Source organism: Amphibalanus amphitrite, unplaced genomic scaffold (assembly GCF_019059575.1).
Source record: "Amphibalanus amphitrite isolate SeventyFive unplaced genomic scaffold, NRLGWU_Aamphi_draft 000072F_arrow, whole genome shotgun sequence".
Classification (NCBI taxonomy): domain Eukaryota; kingdom Metazoa; phylum Arthropoda; class Thecostraca; order Balanomorpha; family Balanidae; genus Amphibalanus; species Amphibalanus amphitrite.
The window spans coordinates 711233-728628 of NW_024881568.1; the positions used below are offsets into that span (position 1 = coordinate 711233).

Genomic DNA, 17396 nt, shown 5'->3' on the forward strand with positions numbered 1-17396 from the left:
GTAGTTCGTGAGTCCTATCCTTGTTTTATGCCAACATTCAGCATACAACAACGGACAACCTCTCCATTGTATCTGTATCCCTGCACATCAAACACAAATCTCTCTAAGCATCCCCACTCCCGCTGACCTGGAGCGCCATCCGCACGCTGGGTGCGGCGCCGCAGCACTCGAGGATGGCGGTCGGTGGTCCGCCCAGTGCTGCCACCACGCGGCCGGCCAGCTCCTCCTCACTAGCGCCATCTATGAGCACGGTGCCATCCGCGCCCTGGCCGGTGGCAAACTCGAGCCGGGACGGCGAGATGTCTGCAGGGCAGACGGTGAGGTCAGCGGGCTCAGAGAGGGAAGGCGAGATCGCTGTCAAGGCCGGTTATTGAAGACAGCTGAGGTCATCGTGGTCATTGAGGTCAATCATAGGTGTAGCGAGGTCACTGAGGTCAGGTGGGGTCACTGAGGCTCACAAAGGTTCGATTAGCCGGGTCGTGGGATTACAGAGTAAGCAGGATAGTGCACTCGAATAATCCATATTCCGACTCGCGTCGCCTGTCAACTTGAAGTGATTTCCTCTCGATCTCTCTCCTCTCCCTCTCCCTTCCCTCTCACCAGTAACACAGACGCGGGCGGCTGCCAGGGCGCGGGCCGTCAGCAGGCTGACCACTCCGATCGGTCCGGCGCCGCACACCAGGACCCGTGAGCCGAGCCCGACGCCGGCGCGCTGGCAGCCGTACACGGCGACCGTCAGCGGCTCCAGGAGGGCGCCCTCCTCCAGAGACACGTGGTCCGGCAGCCTGCAGACAGCGGGCGGCACGGGATATCACTGCAGACAGCGGACGGCACGGGATATCACTGCATACAGCGGACGGCACGGAATATCATTGCAGCCTGCAGATGACAGACGGCACGGCACGATGCATCACTGTGGACGGCACGGATATCACTTCAGCCTGCCGACAGCGGGCGGTAAAAGAGGTCACTGCCGACGGCATGAGAGACCGTAGCGGACGGCAAGGGATATCACTGCCGACAGCACGGGAGATCGATCACCGCGGATGGCACAGGAATTTCGGACGGTACGGAAGCTCACGGCCAGTCAAAGTAGCTGTAACACTCTCTAAAAGCATCCTATTTGGATATTGGCATTGAGCTGGCGATGTCCCATGAGGCAGCCGCATTGAGACGGCGTCTCGGCCCGTCGCGTTGCTCTCACTTGTAGCAGAAGTCGGCCGGGTGTCGGTACAGCCGGGTCAGTGTTCCGTCCACGGGCGGGGTGGCGCAGAACTGCACCGCCGGGCACACATTGTAGCGGCCCGCCTTACAGATGGGGCACAGCCGGCACGGTACGCCCGGCTCGATGGCCACGCGGTCCCCTGGCGCGGAGAGAGGGCAGAGGTCATAGAGCGACTAGCGAGGTCAGAAGTCAGAGAGGGTAGAGGTCACAGAGCAGGGATAGAGGTCATAGAAAGGTCACATAGTGAGGGTGAAGTCAAAGCTAGGGTAGAGGTCACATAGCATAGACAGAGGCCACATTGAGAAGGCAGGGGTAACACGTAGTGGTGTCAATCGGAACTTGAATCTTCGGAATTCCGATTTTGTCCAATGTCCAATTCGGAATTCGGTTGGACAATGACAGCAGGCTTTGGACAACTTTGGACAATCGCTTGCTACACCTCAACATTTTTATAAAGTAATCGTGTTTAACATTGATTGGCTATAAGAAAGCTCAGCTTTCGATAAGATTACCACTTTTGAGCTGGTAACGATACATTTTAAGCAAATTAAATAACGGTGTTGAGTGTAAACTATTGCGTAGATGTCGGACATCTTTGGACAAATGGCTGGCTTGGACATTTTTGGACGGAGGGTCGACGTAAGTATTGGACATTGGACAGACATTGGACATATGCTTTCTGAAATTGACATCACTAGTAACACGGCGAGGGCAAAGGCTGATTAACGAGGTCCCAGAGGTCACGTCATAGGAAAGAGAAGGCCACCCAGCTAGGGAAGAGGTCTTACATAGGTCACATACAGATGACAGGTCAGCAATACAGCTGCATAAGGGCAGAAGTTTCATTGGAAAACTCAGCATACCTACGTATCCGCCTGCGTCCCCTACCTGACCCAGCGCGCTGGTCAGCCGAGCCGTCCGTCCGTCCCGCACCCACCGGGTCTCAGGTGAATGACCCTGCCCTGACCCGGCAGTGCCGCCCGCTGGCCTCAGATGGGTAACCCCGCCCTGACCCAGCAGTGCCGGTCCCGCACCTACCCGGCCTCAGATGGGTGACCTGGCTGCCGACCGTCTCCACCACGCCGGCCGCCTCGTGGCCCAGTACCATCGGCGACTGGACGACGAATCGCGCCGTGCGGCCGCGGTGCCAGTAGTAGACGTCCGAGCCGCAGATGCCCACCTTGTGGATCCGGATCACCACGTCTGCAGAGCAAGGAGGGGAGAGGGTAAAGAATGGTCGGTGGGGCAGAGGCGACAGGCAGACGTGAGGCAATGTCAGTTAGTGACCTGATCTAACCTAAAAAAGACTTGTGCGTCAAAAGACCCGGATCGAATCAAAAGTAGAAGTAAGTAGCTCTTACAAGCCAGCCGTCATGGAATGACCATTCCAAACCCTCCCCCGGAAGAACATCCATCCTCGCTCCTCACCCTGCGGTCCCGGTTCGGGCAGCTCCTTCTGTTCCAGCCGCAGGTCCCGGGCCTTGTGCAGCACCGCCGACAGGTTGTCCCGGCTCGGCGCCATCGTCACCCGGCGCTCTACTCTGGCCCCTCCGCCGCTCGGCAGCCACTGCTCGCTGCTCCCCGGCCACTTCTCCCCTCTGTCCGCACTGCCCTCACACCATCCACATGTGGGAGCGCTGACGCGCGGCCGCTCCTTGGTCCTACTGATGCGCGGCCGCTGCTCGTCAGCGGCGGCCGCCCGCCAGAGGCGCCAGATGGCTCTCAAACGGCCCGTTCCAAGGTCACGACTCCAGTACAAAACACAGCCCCGCCTCTGCCCCTCCCCCCTCCCCCCGCGTCCGATGTCTCCCAGGGAATGGAGCGGCTGTCACAAAACTAGAGTTATGAAGAACGTGAACAAGCGTCCTAGAGCGAAAAGAGGAACAGAGGTGAAGTGGAGCCTTCGCTCTTGCGAGAGACAGCGGCTCTCTATGAACGGTCCGTGTCGAGGTGGTTCGTGCGTCTTTGCCATTCAGACCCTATTCATTCCGCAAAACTGATCAAAATGCATCATGAGCATCTGGACCAAGGCCGTCACTCGAGCAGAGATATTTCACGAATATCGACGCCCTCGGCACAGAACCAGCGTATCACTCTACCTACTACGATCCATTAGTTCGTCACGTCAGTCATAACAGAGACCAAACCATCAGCTCGGATTGTCGCACTTTATTATTCAGAATACACGGTTAGAAAATCGCGCGCACGATCACTTTCCTGTTCGCCGGTTCTCGTCACACACATTTACTCACACGCACATGTACGCCGCCGCCGACAGGGGAGAGAGGAGACGAAACAGAGGCAGAGGGAGAGGAGGGGAGCGGACCTGGGAGAACCGGAGAGAGGACGGGACGGGCGGCGCTCAGATTAGGCCAGGTCAGGGCAGGTCAGGGAAGGGGAGATCGTATCACAGAGTGGCGACTCTGGCCTCGCCACCTCGGCCCGCGATCCGCTGCCGCGGCGCAACGTCGACAGCGACGATGACGTCACGAGCCGATCGACGATGACGTCACGGGTCGCTCGGCAGTGACGTCTCGGCCGGTCTGCCGGCCGGGATGATGAGCAAATGGGACGGTTGTGAGCGGCCTCTGCGCGGCGAACAGCGCCCTTCTGACGGACGAGCGGCGGGCCAGGGACTGACGGAGCGCCAGACGCCTCCAGCGGGCCGCAGACGCCGGCCCCAGACCGGCGCCAGGCGCGCAACCAAACCAAGACGGACCGATGGTACAGCAGGCATACATTTTGATCAGAATGCTTGAATCATTGACTAGCTTTCTCTCAAAATACTGGACACTAAACGCTACAAACAGGCAAAATCTCGCTGTGACAGCGCGGCCACTGTCGCCGTACCGCTGCGCGCGCGCGTCAATAAATAGATAAGTAGGGGGCCGAACGGAGACACGCCGGGCGGCGGCCGAGGTGGCGGGCGGCCGTTTGAACTTGCTGAGGTAGCCCGTCCAGCGGCGCGGGGGCTACGGTTGGCTGAACATGGGCTGGTGTGAGTGGTGTGGAAACGGCCGCCGGTGCGGCTCCGGGGTGAAGAAGGCGCGCCGGTCCAGCGGCGGACGGCCAGACGGAGACCTGCGGAGCACGACGGCAGAGAGTCACACCGCGGGATAACTCGGCCGAAACTCCGAAACTACAGACAGGCAAGTATCACATACAACGGCCGCTCATCATATCATGCGACACAAAATCACAACACAGAGCGATACGATAAAGCGCGCGGCGAAATATGGAAGTGAGACAGACGAGCATCCGAATGACACGACACTCCTTAACTCTGTGCACCCTATACACAACTCACGCCCGAACCATAACACGGCCAAATCCCCCCTCCTCCCCCCCCCCCCCGCCCACACATCTCGGTACGTCCGCAGCCTGCGCCTCCACCTACCCGTGTGACTGTGACGTTGAGGCATTTGGCACAGACTGAGAGCCGCCACCGCGGCCCGCGTCCTGGCGTCGCATCATCAGCGGAGACGCCATCGAGTTGTACCTGAAACGACGCGCGGTGTGGTTCGTACAGGGGCGGGGGCGAGCAGATGGGCCGGAGGGCCCAGTGGCCAGCGCCGGGCGGGGAGCGGGGCCCGGGTCAGGAGCCCGGGCTGCTGCGGGGCGGCGGCACTGCGGGGTACCGTAACCAGCCCGTCATGGGGACGAGAAGCTCAAAGCTAGAAGCTTTAACAATAAGCGTGTCTGGAAAGCAATGCCACTTAGCCACTTCAGTAACTCAAATCACACCGTAGAAGCAAGCTAAAGATCGATAGATTCATTTAAGACCACACATATTTGCAATTCATTCACCAGATAAGTGGCTTTCTCACGATAAATAAAGCTAAGCTAAGCCTGCTGATGCTACTGGCGAGGCTTTTTGACACCACCACCATCGCCTTTCCACCGACGGGCGCCGCCGTACGTACCTCGGCTGGCCATCCGCGCACGGATTCAGCCCCAAAAAGTTGTAAAGCCCCGAGCGTTCTGAGAAGCGTCCGCGCGGCGCCCACGACTCAGGCGTGAACCTGCGCGTGCACCGGGGTCAGCGGGTCAGACGGTGGGCGGTGGGGGAGGGGGCGGCCGGCCGGCACAGCCCACAGCGCGCCATCCGACACAATATCCGACAGAACGCCCAACGGCCACTGGTCATCAATGTGTGCCAAACGTTCAGTAATGTGCGCCAACTGTCTATATACAGGATATGTCTAGTGGAGGCACTAATTTTAAATACACCACGAGCCGGTGTTTTACAGCATATGTTTATTTTGTTCAAGTACTGTTTATTTGGGCCGCCCCGGATATTGTGTCGGAGTCGGTGCCCAGCTCTGGCCGGCCGGCCGGCAGTGCCGTGCGACAGGCGTGGTGCGGGTGCCCACACAGACATACACACAGAAGGCGGGGGGGGGGGGGAGTTTGTGCACCACCGCGACGCCCGACCACCACCGTGGGCGTTGGGGAGGCGCTGGTGCCGCTCATGTAGCAACATCCTCCTCCGCTGCTAAGGCATCGCCACTCCCATAGCAGCTCAGTGATGACATATTTGTTTGGACAATAATTACGAGCGAGCGAGCGCAGCGAGCGAAGTGAGTCTTTTCAATATAACGGAAAAATCTCAGTATGAGCGGCCCGGCCCGGCCCGGCCCGGCCTGTAACGCTTTTGAGAGGCTTATATCTCAGCAACCGCTGGACCGATTGGCCTGCGGTCTTTTTTGTTGGGTAGCCCCATCCCTTCTACCCCGTAACTGACTACTTTTGATACATCTCAGTGACCGTCGTGGCACGTGCCACGTGAAAAGTCAAGGGTGTTCAAGCTGTTTTGCAAAAGTAGTGATTTTGAGAGGCTCATATCTCAGCAGCCGCTTGGGCGATTGACTTGCGGTATATTTTGTAGGGTAGCAGCATCCCTTCTACCCAAAATAGGATACTCTCGATGTATGTGGGTCACCCCCAGTGCACGTGCAAAATACAACAATAAGAGGTGCCAAATTTGTTCCCATTTCAGTAACTCGGTAATTACTGGGGCGATTTCGCTGAAACTTGGCATACAGGTAGGCACCCACCATACAATGCTTTCCCATGTGTTGCGGTTAGGGTGCTACTGCACGTGCGCACGTGCAGGGGGCGTTTCCAGATCTCGAAAACGGCTGGGCCGATTGCGCTCAAATTTGGTACACGTTTGGGGACCAGTTAGTAGGGTGCCGTGCAAAAGTCATTTTGGACCCCGTTTGCACGTGCGCACGTGCAGAATGCCGCTTCCAGATCTCAGGAACGGCTGGGCCGATTGCGTTCAAATTTGGCACACCGCTAGCAACCGGTTAGAAGGGTGCTTTGCACAAGCCCGTTGGAAGCACCCTCTCGCCCTTCCGCACGTGCAGGGCTCACTATCTCGCTCGCTCGTTCTTCGCCCAAAAGGCGTTTTACTGGTTAATTAGGAGCATATGGAAACGAGCTGATAGGTTTGTTAAATACGTAAGCGGTATGAAAGAGAAGATGGCATCAGATAATTTATCTAAATTTGTTTGAGAAGCTGCAGTGTTAATTATGGATGTTAGCAATACCGACTACTACACAGTTACACACTGAGGTTAGCATATCTTGGCTGGGAAGACAAAGAATTTCATATCAAATCAAAGGAAGAGTGTAACCCCAAGACTCGTCTGCAAAAGGCGTGACTTCAAATTTCTCTTTTTAAATTAATATAGACAAAAAGAGCTTAAGAGGACACTATGCTATTACACGAGCTTCCTGACTCGAGTACACCCGGTATTTCTACAACTCCTTTAACTTTGTTCCGTTGACGACGGGACACCCCACACCAAAACCATGCGCGGCTGACCCCGGACGGCAGACCTCAGACCCCCCATAGGACCAGTCCATCACCGCCGTAGTGACCAAAGCGAATATCACACCGTTTACCGAGTCCCCAAACCAAACCAAACCACCAGCACCACCCGTCACCACCGTCCGCGGTCCGGTCACCAGTGGTGCCCGCTGCACCACCGGTCACACTGTCTGTGCACGGGCTGTGGCCTCCGCTGACGAGCATGCATAATGACCATAGGACAGCAGACAGACATGCAGCCCCGACGACACCAGTCTGACTCCTGAGAACGAGTCACGGCACACCCCACTCTACCCGAACATGGGGAGAGAAGAGAAAAAAGGAACCGGCCGCCGAGCTGGAAACGTTCGGTGTCAAACTGTATGTATACCCCACACAACCAGACACATCCAGATACTCTCCCAATCATTCAGAACAGACACAACTCAGACCGACACAGTGTCTCAAAACTAGTCAATTTGGGTGGGAAACAACATCAAAATGAAAATCATTTTTAACTCTCATCCCCAACCTTTTTTAGACCATTTTCCACTCAAGTTCTACCAAGGAAAAAGCAACTGCATAGATGGTCGATCTACATCCTGCACCCTACAAAATTTGTGTGGAAATTTATACTTTTGAACCCTTTCCGCTCGTTTTTGGCCTTGCCTGGCCATTAATTTTCCACTCTTATCCTTTTTTGGTGAGGAATTTTCCCCTGACACCCAACACAAATTCTTATTTTGGGACACTGGACCGACATCCCGTCTCGACCAGTCGCATCTCACAGTGACCCACAATCACACACACGTCACACGCCCACACATCCCAGGTCCGTGACGGTCTGTCACGGGCCGTCACACTGTCACAGTCCGTCAAACGCGGCAGGCGTTACCGGGGGGCGGCGGCGTCGCCGTCAGCTGGGACAGCGGCAGCAGCAACACAGCCACAGAGAGCTCAGCGACCACTTGAGCGGCCGGCGGCTGCCAGCGGCGGGCGGACGCGGTCAGCACAGACAGCACGCTGACCGGTCAGCGAACAGCCTCACAGCGCGCTGACCGGTCAACACAGCCCGCTGACCGGTCAACGTCGGTCCGAGACACTCAAAGACCGACAGACAAGACATGGCACACGAAACGGCTTGACGAGACACAGACAGGTCAGTGGGCACAGACCCAGGCGCGGTCGACCGCGGGCCCTGTCAGGAGGAGCGGTCAGGAGATGCGATTCAGCAGGTAAACTGAACACAGTGTGGTCGGGATGTTAGCAATGACAATTTTAGCTCGCAACTGAGTGACGAACAGAATCAGCTGCATACACTGTTGCTGAACATGGGCACACGAGTCAGAGTCGTTAGATTAGGGTCAGGCATGCCCTGTTGTAACACTGCGCCATCACAAACCGAGGCTGATTATTATGCTAGAGCGACCGTCAAACAAATACTACGGACGATCCCGTACATATGTTACTGTGAGGAATACCAGAGCACTCAGTACCGTCTGGTAGCCAGTGTGTTCTGGACACGGAGACACGCCCACGGGCCATGTAGGTACTGAAGTACAGCAGACAGCAGCATTGTATCCAACGCCTGTTCTCCTTGTGTTCCGTCGCCACTTAGTTCTACCAATAAATAAAGTCCCATATTTTATCCAGGATTGGTGAGTGATATCCCGGACTAAGCATAGCGTCCCCTGGTCATCCCAGACCCCAATTGGCCTCTCTGGTCTCCCCCCCCCCCCGTAGGTATCTCCGGCTCTGGATGCGTCCATGGTCCCCCGCACCCGCTGACTGACCTCTCCGGCTCGGGGTTGCGTCTCCGGCTGTGGAAGGGGTGGTGGGGAGAGGCGGGCGGCGGCGTTCGTCTCCTCGTTGTCGGCGTCTTGATACCGGAGGTCTGTGCCTGCACATCTGAGGACAGGGAGGGGTGAGCTGTCAGACAGACAGGGAGCGACTCGGAGACAGGGTGGGGTCGCAACAGAACAGCGGCGGCAGGATAACACGCAAAGAGTACGGATTTAGCAGCACGAGAAGAGCGCCTCTCTGAGCACTAATCTCTACACCAGGATCAGTCACTGAACCAGGACCTGACACTGAACCAGGAGCTGACACTGTACCAGCAGCTGACACTGAACCAGGAGGTGACACTGAACACACTGAACCAAGAGGTGACAATGAACCAGGAGCTGACACTGAACCAGGAGCAGTCACTGAACCAGGAGCTGACAGCTGCCACCCACCTCTGAACCAGGAGCTGACGTCGACCCGCATCCGTTCCGACTTCTTAATGAACTCGTGGTCCAGCAGCCGCTTGTACTTGGGTCTCTGTTTGTAGTCTTTGGTGAGACAGTCTTTGACGAAGCTGCGCAGCTCGGGGCTGAAGCCGCCGCCGTCCGGCAGCAGCGGCGCGTCATACTTGAGCACCTGGCGGTCAGGAGAATAACTGATGGTACCGCAGGCGGCCACAAACGGAACGGTGGCGCAGGAGGCACAGAGGAGAGCAGGGAACAACAGCCTCTCGGCAGGCCAACGTTACCTCAACTCACGCTAGATCTCAACGCATTTGTGTAATTTCGATGCAAGGGCGTGGATAAAACCTCATACGAATGCGTTGAAAAACCTAGTCTACAGAAAAGTAACCTTGACTTTCACTAAGAACATATTTTTCCCAGTTGCAAGTGACTCGCACGACACAACTCAAAATGTCCTCACTTCACATGCATGAGAGTCACCGTTTCTGCTCATCAAATAAAGCGCCTACGTCCCCCCCCCCCCCAAGACTGTCAGCGCGCCTGTTACCCTCCGCCGTACCCTAGTGAGCGCCTCGAACTCTGACGTGCAGTCGGCGTAGGGCAGCACGCCGGTGGCCAGCTCCACCAGGGTGATACCCAGTGACCAGACGTCGGCGCGGATGTCGTAGTCGGGCCGGTCCGGGTTGGGCGGCTCGATCCGCTCCGGCTGGGAGAGGCAGAGGGCGTCAGACGGGCAGAGGTGAGGGGTGAGGGGTCAGAGGGGCAGGGACAGGGGCGGAGGGGCACCGCAGGACGTCAGAAGGGCAGCGGGGCAGAGGGACCGGGTCAGGGGTAGAGGGGTAGGACATGTCGTGGTACAGTTTAACCCTCGCCCTGGCAGGGCATTTTTCATAACACGGCTTGGCAGGGGGGGGGTCGATGCGACCCCCCCTCGCGATTGGCTCCTATGGAGCCTAGAACCACCAAATTTGGTAGGTAGGTGGGCCCCCTGGAGTTCTCGCCCCTGTGCAAATTTGGTTGCTCTATGTCAATATTTAGGGGGGTTTTGGGGGGTATAAATGTAAAAATTTCGCTAAAAACAGGTCAAAAGTTTTTCGCTTATAACTTTTGATCTAATTAAGATAGAGCAAAAAGAAAAGCACCATTGAACTCAGCACGTCAAGGCGCGTCGAATGATATACTTTTTAGCTTGCTTAAGTGTACTTAAAGTTTTTCTTAAATTTTAAGTAAACTTAAATTGTTAAATTAAGTTCAAGTTAACCAAATTGCATCATATCGCATATCATTCGATTCAGCTGATCACCAGGAACACAATGATACCATTTTTTAAGCTCTAGCGTCATTATGTGCCAAGTTATTGGCAAAAACGTCATTTGACCTCAGTTGACCTCATTTGACCTGACCCATGGATAAGTACACCTAACAAAGAAGCACCAAGTGACCTGCTGTTAAGTACCGTGGTTTCAAAGCACAAAAGTGATAGAACGAAGCGGATTTCTCCAGTATTTTCCGAATTTAGTATTTTCCCATAGGCTTAACATTACGACGTAATGACCTCTAACTGACCTCAGGTCAGTGACCTCAAAAAAGCCGGACTATATGTTATACAACTCGGTGAACTTAGCACATCCTGAAAGTTTGAAGGAAATCGGTCGAAAACTGTGAGTTGGACAGGTGCAAAAAGAAAACTGAAATTTGACCATGACCTTGTACCGGTTTCGCTGACCTGGTGACCTGACCCAAGGTCACCCGGACCTGAAATTTTCAGGTCATATGTAAAAAGGTTGCCCCATAGGCTGTGCCAAATTTGGCGGCGCTGCGCGCCGCCGTTTTTACGCTATCTTCGAAAAACCTTAGGGGGGGGTCGCATCGACCCCCCCCCCTGCCAGGGCGAGGGTTAATATCTTGGAGGTCTGAGACCAAACGTTGCGGTTAAGATACCACCAAAATCGAGCACTGAGTGGATGGAAGAATACGCGATGAAAGATGGAGAGCTCTGATATTCCTGGCACTTGTAGTCAATTATATGAACTCCTAAACAAAACTGCCAACCATGACCGATACTACAGTCACAACGATTACTGATTACCGCACAGATGTACCGATTACCATCCTTTAAAACCGTTCCTCTCCGTAGCTGTGCTGTGCACCGCTACACCTGCACACCCGCTCAGCGGCCAGCCTCCGCTGCCACCAGTCTACTCACGGCCATGTATGCTGCCGAGCCGGCCGTGCGCGTCTTGGCCTTGGAGTCGACCAGCCGGCCCGAGATGCCGAAGTCGCACATCTTCACCTGTCCCATCTCGTCCAGCAGGATGTTGGAGGGCTTGACGTCGCGGTGGATGACGCCGTGCTGGTCCTTCAGGTAGTGTAGCGCCTTCACCGTCTATGGACAGGCAGGGTGCAGCGGTTGGCGGGGAGCACGGGGAGCCGCATATGGAGAGGAAGGCAGCGAAGAGCTGGCGCACGTAGGGTAACGAGGCTGTTCGTCGAGGAGGAGCTGTGGGCGGAGGTGTGGAGGACGCAGGGGGACAACCAGAGGCGCGAGAACGACTGGAAGGTATTGCAACTGGGGAAGGACACAGCTTTGGGACAGAAACAAAACGGTGGCAAGGGTTCAATGTCTTTGCTCTAGCCTCTATCTACAATGTCTGATGACCTGCCGGGCTGCATATGTAAATATTTAGCTGGGATAGTTTTATCGAACAGCTCAACAAATAATCAGTGAGGCACTAGTTTCGGACAAACAGTTCACCCTGAATGATTTCTCGTGAATCATTCAACATCCGTACAGTTTTTAAATCGCCACTGACACCATCAGTCACGCTAACTCACGGAGACGGTGATTTTGCCCAGGATGGGCTCCGGAATGGGCTTGTTGCCCAGCTTTTTGAGCAGTTTGTCGAGGCAGGTGGCCATGAGCTCCATACAGATCCAGACGTCGGCGTCGGTGATGAAGCAGCCCAGGCATTGGACAATGTACGGACAGTCGTGCGACTTGAGCACCACGTCCAGGTCCATGATAATCCGTTTGTTCTCCTCCGGGTTACCGCTGCGGCGCATTTGCTGTAACGGTCCGGGAGGTGGGTCAGACGGGTGGTCGCGGTGGGTCTAGGGAGGGATGTCAGAAGGACAGACCCAGAGCGGGGCCGCGGAGGCGAGTTACATGGTTAGCAGACAGATCAGATGGAGTGGGGGGGGGGGGGGGTGAGCGGGTCGGGTAGGAACATCAGATACCTAGATGGGCTGCCCATCAACAGCTACACGCAGCACAGGAAAAGGCACATGGCAGGTGACAGGTGAGCACTTCTGTGGTGCCAAGTTGTAAGGCTGCAGATAGACACTAGGCTGTGATGACTCTTTTATAGTGCCTGCCACCACCGGCTCTCGAACTAGAGCGGAGTTTTTACGACTTTTAAACTCAACATGTGACTAGCGTTTTGGTATTTTAGTACAATGTGTATGCGTGTGGGTGCTTGTGTTTTATATGTTTTTACTATTGTCATTGATTAGAAGCTGACACTAATTCATCATTGGAATGCTTCGCTAATACAATATACAATACAATACAATACAATAGTGAATATTCTAAAAACCGACTACTTACCTAGTACGGCAGGGCAGAGCCGTCTTTCTGAACTCGGAAATTCGTACGGTAATCGGTTGAAGTTTGAACACTCTATCGAACGAACAGCAGATATCGGGGCACTTACTTTGACGGCCAGCACCTTTCCGCTGGGTTTGTGGACCATTTTGACGACGTGTCCGCAGCTGCCGGTGCCCAGCTCACCGACGTGCTGCAGGTCCTCCGGCGAGGCTCGGTACCGCTGCAATCAGACCGACCCAGCGCCGTCAGTGGTGAACCGGCGGGCGGCACGATAGACAGCCTGCAAGTTATCGGGAACGGGACAGAACGGCTCTGCTAACTTCGGCAGCGTCGTTATATTAGTGGCAAAGAGTTTTGAAGCTGGTCATCAAAATAAGCGGCGACGTCGATACCAATCCCAGCTTTCCGAGAAGCTTAATCAAGTAACAAAAGTCACGAGGGTATAAGGCCCGAATGCCGTGTGGAGTATATGATCACAGCAGAGAGCTCATCATTTATTGGGACCTCAAAGCCGTCGTGACAACAATCATTTATTGCAGTTGCACTCCACATTCCTGTATCTCTTTAAAACTTCAGGGGAGGCAAACAGTACGAGAAAGGCACATACACTTATGAAACCCTAACCCAGACCACCACGAACGACTACGGACTAATCAGCACCGTACGACTGACCATCGTTGAGCGCCCAACCATTGGCGGGGACTAACCAGTGACCAGCGCCCCACCGGGGACGGGGACGGACCACCGTTCGGCCGGCGTGGGGACTCACCACGCCGTCAATGGTGAGTATGCCGGTGAGCTGCATGATCTCGTTCATCTTGGTCTGGATCTCGGCGCTGTTGATGCGCCGGAACGGCTGCTGGTGCGACGGGAAGTGCAGGTTGCGCGGCGGTCGGCGCTGCTCGTCCGACCGCCCGGGCGCGAACTCGGCCGTGATCGGTACTGCGCGCGCACACACGCACAGTCAGACGGAGCCAAAAGGAGCGCACCAGGAAAGTCAAAGGTACCCGTCCCAAATGGTCGGACACACCACACCAGGGGAGTCAAGGCCCAAAGGTAGCCCAATGGGCTGGACAAAATGCACCTGATGGGTGTCAGAGACAGCTGGTAGCTGGGCTGGAGTCAGAGAGTCAGTTATATTGATGTGGCTTCTCGGCATATCTGACAAGGGTTCAAGAAAGACATGATAGTTCAACATATGGTCTACATTGTTGTAGCCAGTCGAGTGGTCAGAAGGGAGTTTCGCTATTGTCAGGCTTGTGTTATTTGAGCTGGTGGATTGGAGTTGTGCCTTTCATGAACTGGATTGGAGGATATTTTCTTCAATTTCAATGAGTCTCAGAAGCATTAAGAGAGGATGTGAAAATAAAAGAAGACAATGTATATTTGATTTTAATAACATCAGTCAGGAGGTCAATAATATTTCATCCTTGCAAAGTATACTTGTTATACAGCCTTGTGCACAAAATCAGCTGTATAACAGTTGTGTTAGTGTAACACAAAATGGTTTATAAAAGGGGTTAAAGGTGATTCATTCATGCCAATATGATGGCTACACCTACCAGGCCAGGCAAAGTGGAGTTCTGTACCGTCTACAGTCTTTTCAAATATGTTCAAAGCTATGTTATAGACAAGAATGTCACACTGCTGATCAGTAAGTAGCTATACCAAATGCTTGAAATGTTCCATGGCAGGAAGGTTCCAATAACACAGTTCTTGTCACATACACACATATCAACATTACACTAAATCACTGAAATATCCCTACATCATACAATACAGATACTGCTAATGTGCAGATATTCATAACTCATATTATATATGTGCCTTAACAAATAAGCTAGCTAATTGGTAGTTAAGTAGCTAATTGACATTCATTACCTACAGTCGTCCTCAAAATTATTCATACCCTTGTTAATTTACGACATATTTTGCTTTTTTGATGAAAAGAAAACATTTTGTCGAGCTTATTTATGACTTATATATGACCAACAGGGGAATGAATAACAGCAACATGCAACTGACAAAAAATTCAGTTTCAGGTCTGTTTTATTCATGAATCTTTGAAAACACTCATGTTCAAAAATATTCATACTCTTGGTTTTCAGAGTTCAGTGTCTTTCTTCAGTAGTCGATAGCATATCCTTTGTTCCTTATTACTGCTTCTAGTCGGTTCCTGTAGGTGCTCACAAGCTTGCCACACGTTTCCTGTGGGATTTTGGCCCATTCTTCCCTGGCGAAAGCCTCCAGCTGGGTCAGGCTAGTCGGTTTCCAGGCCGTCACTCGGGTCTTCAAGTCCCGCCATAGATTCTCTATGGGATTCAGATCAGGACTCTGACTAGGCCACTCGAGGACGCTGATATCATTGTCCTCGAACCATTCCTTGACTACTTTAGCCGTGTGTTTGGGATCATTGTCTTGCTGGAACTTCCAGTTGTTGCCGAGTTCCAGCTTCTCTGCAGATTCCTTCAGGTTTTCGTCCAGAATTTGGATATAGTCCTCCTTTATCATGGTGCCCTGGATCCTGACGAGGTTTCCTGTGCCGCGGGAAGAGAAGCATCCCCACAACATGATGTTTCCGCCACCGTGCTTGACGGTTGGCACAGTGTTCTTGGGATTGTAGGCCTCTCCTTTACTCCTCCAAACATATGCAGCATCCATGTGCCCAAACAACTCCAACTTCGTCTCATCAGACCACAGGATGTTTGCCCAGAAGTTGGAATCTTGCTGCATATTGCCTCTAGGAGAGGCCTACAATCCCAAGAACACGGTGCCAACCGTCAAGCACGGTGGCGGAAACATCATGTTGTGGGGATGCTTCTCTTCCCGCGGCACAGGAAACCTCGTCAGGATCCAGGGCACCATGATAAAGGAGGACTATATCCAAATTCTGGACGAAAACCTGAAGGAATCTGCAGAGAAGCTGGAACTCGGCAACAACTGGAAGTTCCAGCAAGACAATGATCCCAAACACACGGCTAAAGTAGTCAAGGAATGGTTCGAGGACAATGATATCAGCGTCCTCGAGTGGCCTAGTCAGAGTCCTGATCTGAATCCCATAGAGAATCTATGGCGGGACTTGAAGACCCGAGTGACGGCCTGGAAACCGACTAGCCTGACCCAGCTGGAGGCTTTCGCCAGGGAAGAATGGGCCAAAATCCCACAGGAAACGTGTGGCAAGCTTGTGAGCACCTACAGGAACCGACTAGAAGCAGTAATAAGGAACAAAGGATATGCTATCGACTACTGAAGAAAGACACTGAACTCTGAAAACCAAGGGTATGAATATTTTTGAACATGAGTGTTTTCAAAGATTCATGAATAAAACAGACCTGAAACTGAATATTTTGTCAGTTGTATGTTGCTGTTATTCATTCCCCTGTTGGTCATATATAAATCATAAATAAGCTCGACAAAATGTTTTCTTTTCATCAAAAAAGCAAAAGATGTCGTAAATTAACAAGGGTATGAATAATTTTGAGGACGACTGTAATTGCATTCTTTCATTGCATTTTATCACCAAAACCCACCAAATATCCATGCATGTCATATTAACAACTAAAATTAGTCCATAAAAGGTTCTCATTACAATTACCAAACCATAAATTCACAACTCGTTCATTTTCTAGCATACATACATGGTCTTGGTCTCCGACTCGGTTGGCCTTCCTTCGGACGAGAAAAATCCAGGTTAAGGCCACGGTCTGCATCCCTGGATTCATTTTCCTCTTGTAATCTATTGTGAACATCTCTCACATTTAATCTTAGGCCAGACATTGCTGAGGCTGAAGGCCTAGTTCTTGGGGTTGCCCCCGTTGCTGAGGCATTCATCTCGATCTTGAAGATTCACACTAAAACACGATGCCTTCGAAGTCCCCAAATGTATGGGGAGTGGCAACTTCGTCGTCGTATATGTATCGTTATCGTGAGCGTCGTGAACGGCGTTTCGATTTAATACAAAATATTTTCACTATCTACTTCACGATATATTATCACAGAATTAAACACAATACACAAAACCCCACAGACATTTTTCGATAATAACAAAACATGCGCTAGATTTGTCGCAATTTACTTATCCGCAAAACTCTACCGGACTGCTTTCTGTCTACTAGTTTCTACCGTTCGTCATAAAAACAGTTGCGCTAAATAATTATTATTGATGACAACTAAACTAATCGCATCTGGTAAGTGATTTCCAAGCAGGGAGCCGAAGAAACACACAGGTTATGGGAGACAGGGGCAATGGCCGATGGGCATACCAGGGGCACACGGTATAGGTATAGGGCCTTGGGGTATACGGGCCCGTATCGTATCCCCCATACGAACCTGCAGGAGGCCCATTTGAGGTGGCTTTCGGCCGCTTCAAGTGAAGGTTATATGGCCTTGGAAGGGCCACTGCAGGTTGCGGTGGTCCCACACGGTTTCTTAGGCTTCCGTGCGGCTTCTGGCCTGGGGTCATTAGGACAGCTTCTAAAAACCCTCACGACGGCCCGA

General features: G+C 53.2%; 2 protein-coding genes across 3 annotated transcripts in view; both read right to left on the reverse strand.

The window, feature by feature from the left end:
- The window catches only part of LOC122379110 (sorbitol dehydrogenase-like), a 4001-nt gene extending 1054 nt beyond the window's left edge, over positions 1 to 2947 (reverse strand). Inside the window, exons 1-5 of the mRNA XM_043361043.1 lie at positions 2654 to 2947; positions 2264 to 2428; positions 1205 to 1364; positions 601 to 785; positions 128 to 303 (exon numbers count right to left, since the gene is read on the reverse strand). Of these exons, the coding sequence (XP_043216978.1) occupies positions 128 to 303; positions 601 to 785; positions 1205 to 1364; positions 2264 to 2428; positions 2654 to 2747 (780 nt within the window). The 5' untranslated portion in view covers positions 2748 to 2947. The remainder of the gene's footprint in view (positions 1 to 127; positions 304 to 600; positions 786 to 1204; positions 1365 to 2263; positions 2429 to 2653) is intronic.
- A 432-nt stretch (positions 2948 to 3379) lies between these two features.
- On the reverse strand, positions 3380 to 17130 carry LOC122379122 (dual specificity mitogen-activated protein kinase kinase 7-like). 2 transcript variants are annotated; one of them, XM_043361064.1, is made up of 11 exons: positions 16538 to 17130; positions 13669 to 13841; positions 13006 to 13119; positions 12128 to 12358; positions 11499 to 11678; positions 9852 to 9998; positions 9281 to 9464; positions 8837 to 8951; positions 5149 to 5247; positions 4623 to 4724; positions 3380 to 4306 (listed from the first exon to the last, which is right to left on the reverse strand). In XM_043361064.1, exons 1-11 carry the CDS (start codon positions 16728 to 16730, stop codon positions 4198 to 4200), a joined length of 1647 nt encoding a protein of 548 aa, XP_043216999.1. In that variant the 5' UTR covers positions 16731 to 17130; the 3' UTR covers positions 3380 to 4197. The 2 variants fall into 2 exon arrangements, with proteins under 2 accessions (XP_043216999.1, XP_043217000.1); XM_043361065.1 differs by lacking the exon at positions 5149 to 5247 and having other exon boundaries at positions 16538 to 17072.
- Between the last annotated feature and the right edge of the window lie 266 nt (positions 17131 to 17396).

Excerpts from the sequence above, each read along its gene's own strand:
- LOC122379122 (XM_043361064.1), bottom strand. The coding sequence starts at position 16,730 with ATGAATGCCTCAGCAACGGGGGCAACCCCAAGAACTAGGCCTTCAGCC. Across the intron at positions 13,120-13,668 it reads TACTCACCATTGACGGCGTG|CGGTACCGAGCCTCGCCGGA; the intron begins GTGAGTCCCCAC and ends GTCTGATTGCAG. Across the intron at positions 9,465-9,851 it reads AGTTCGAGGCGCTCACTAGG|GTGCTCAAGTATGACGCGCC; the intron begins GTACGGCGGAGG and ends CCTGACCGCCAG.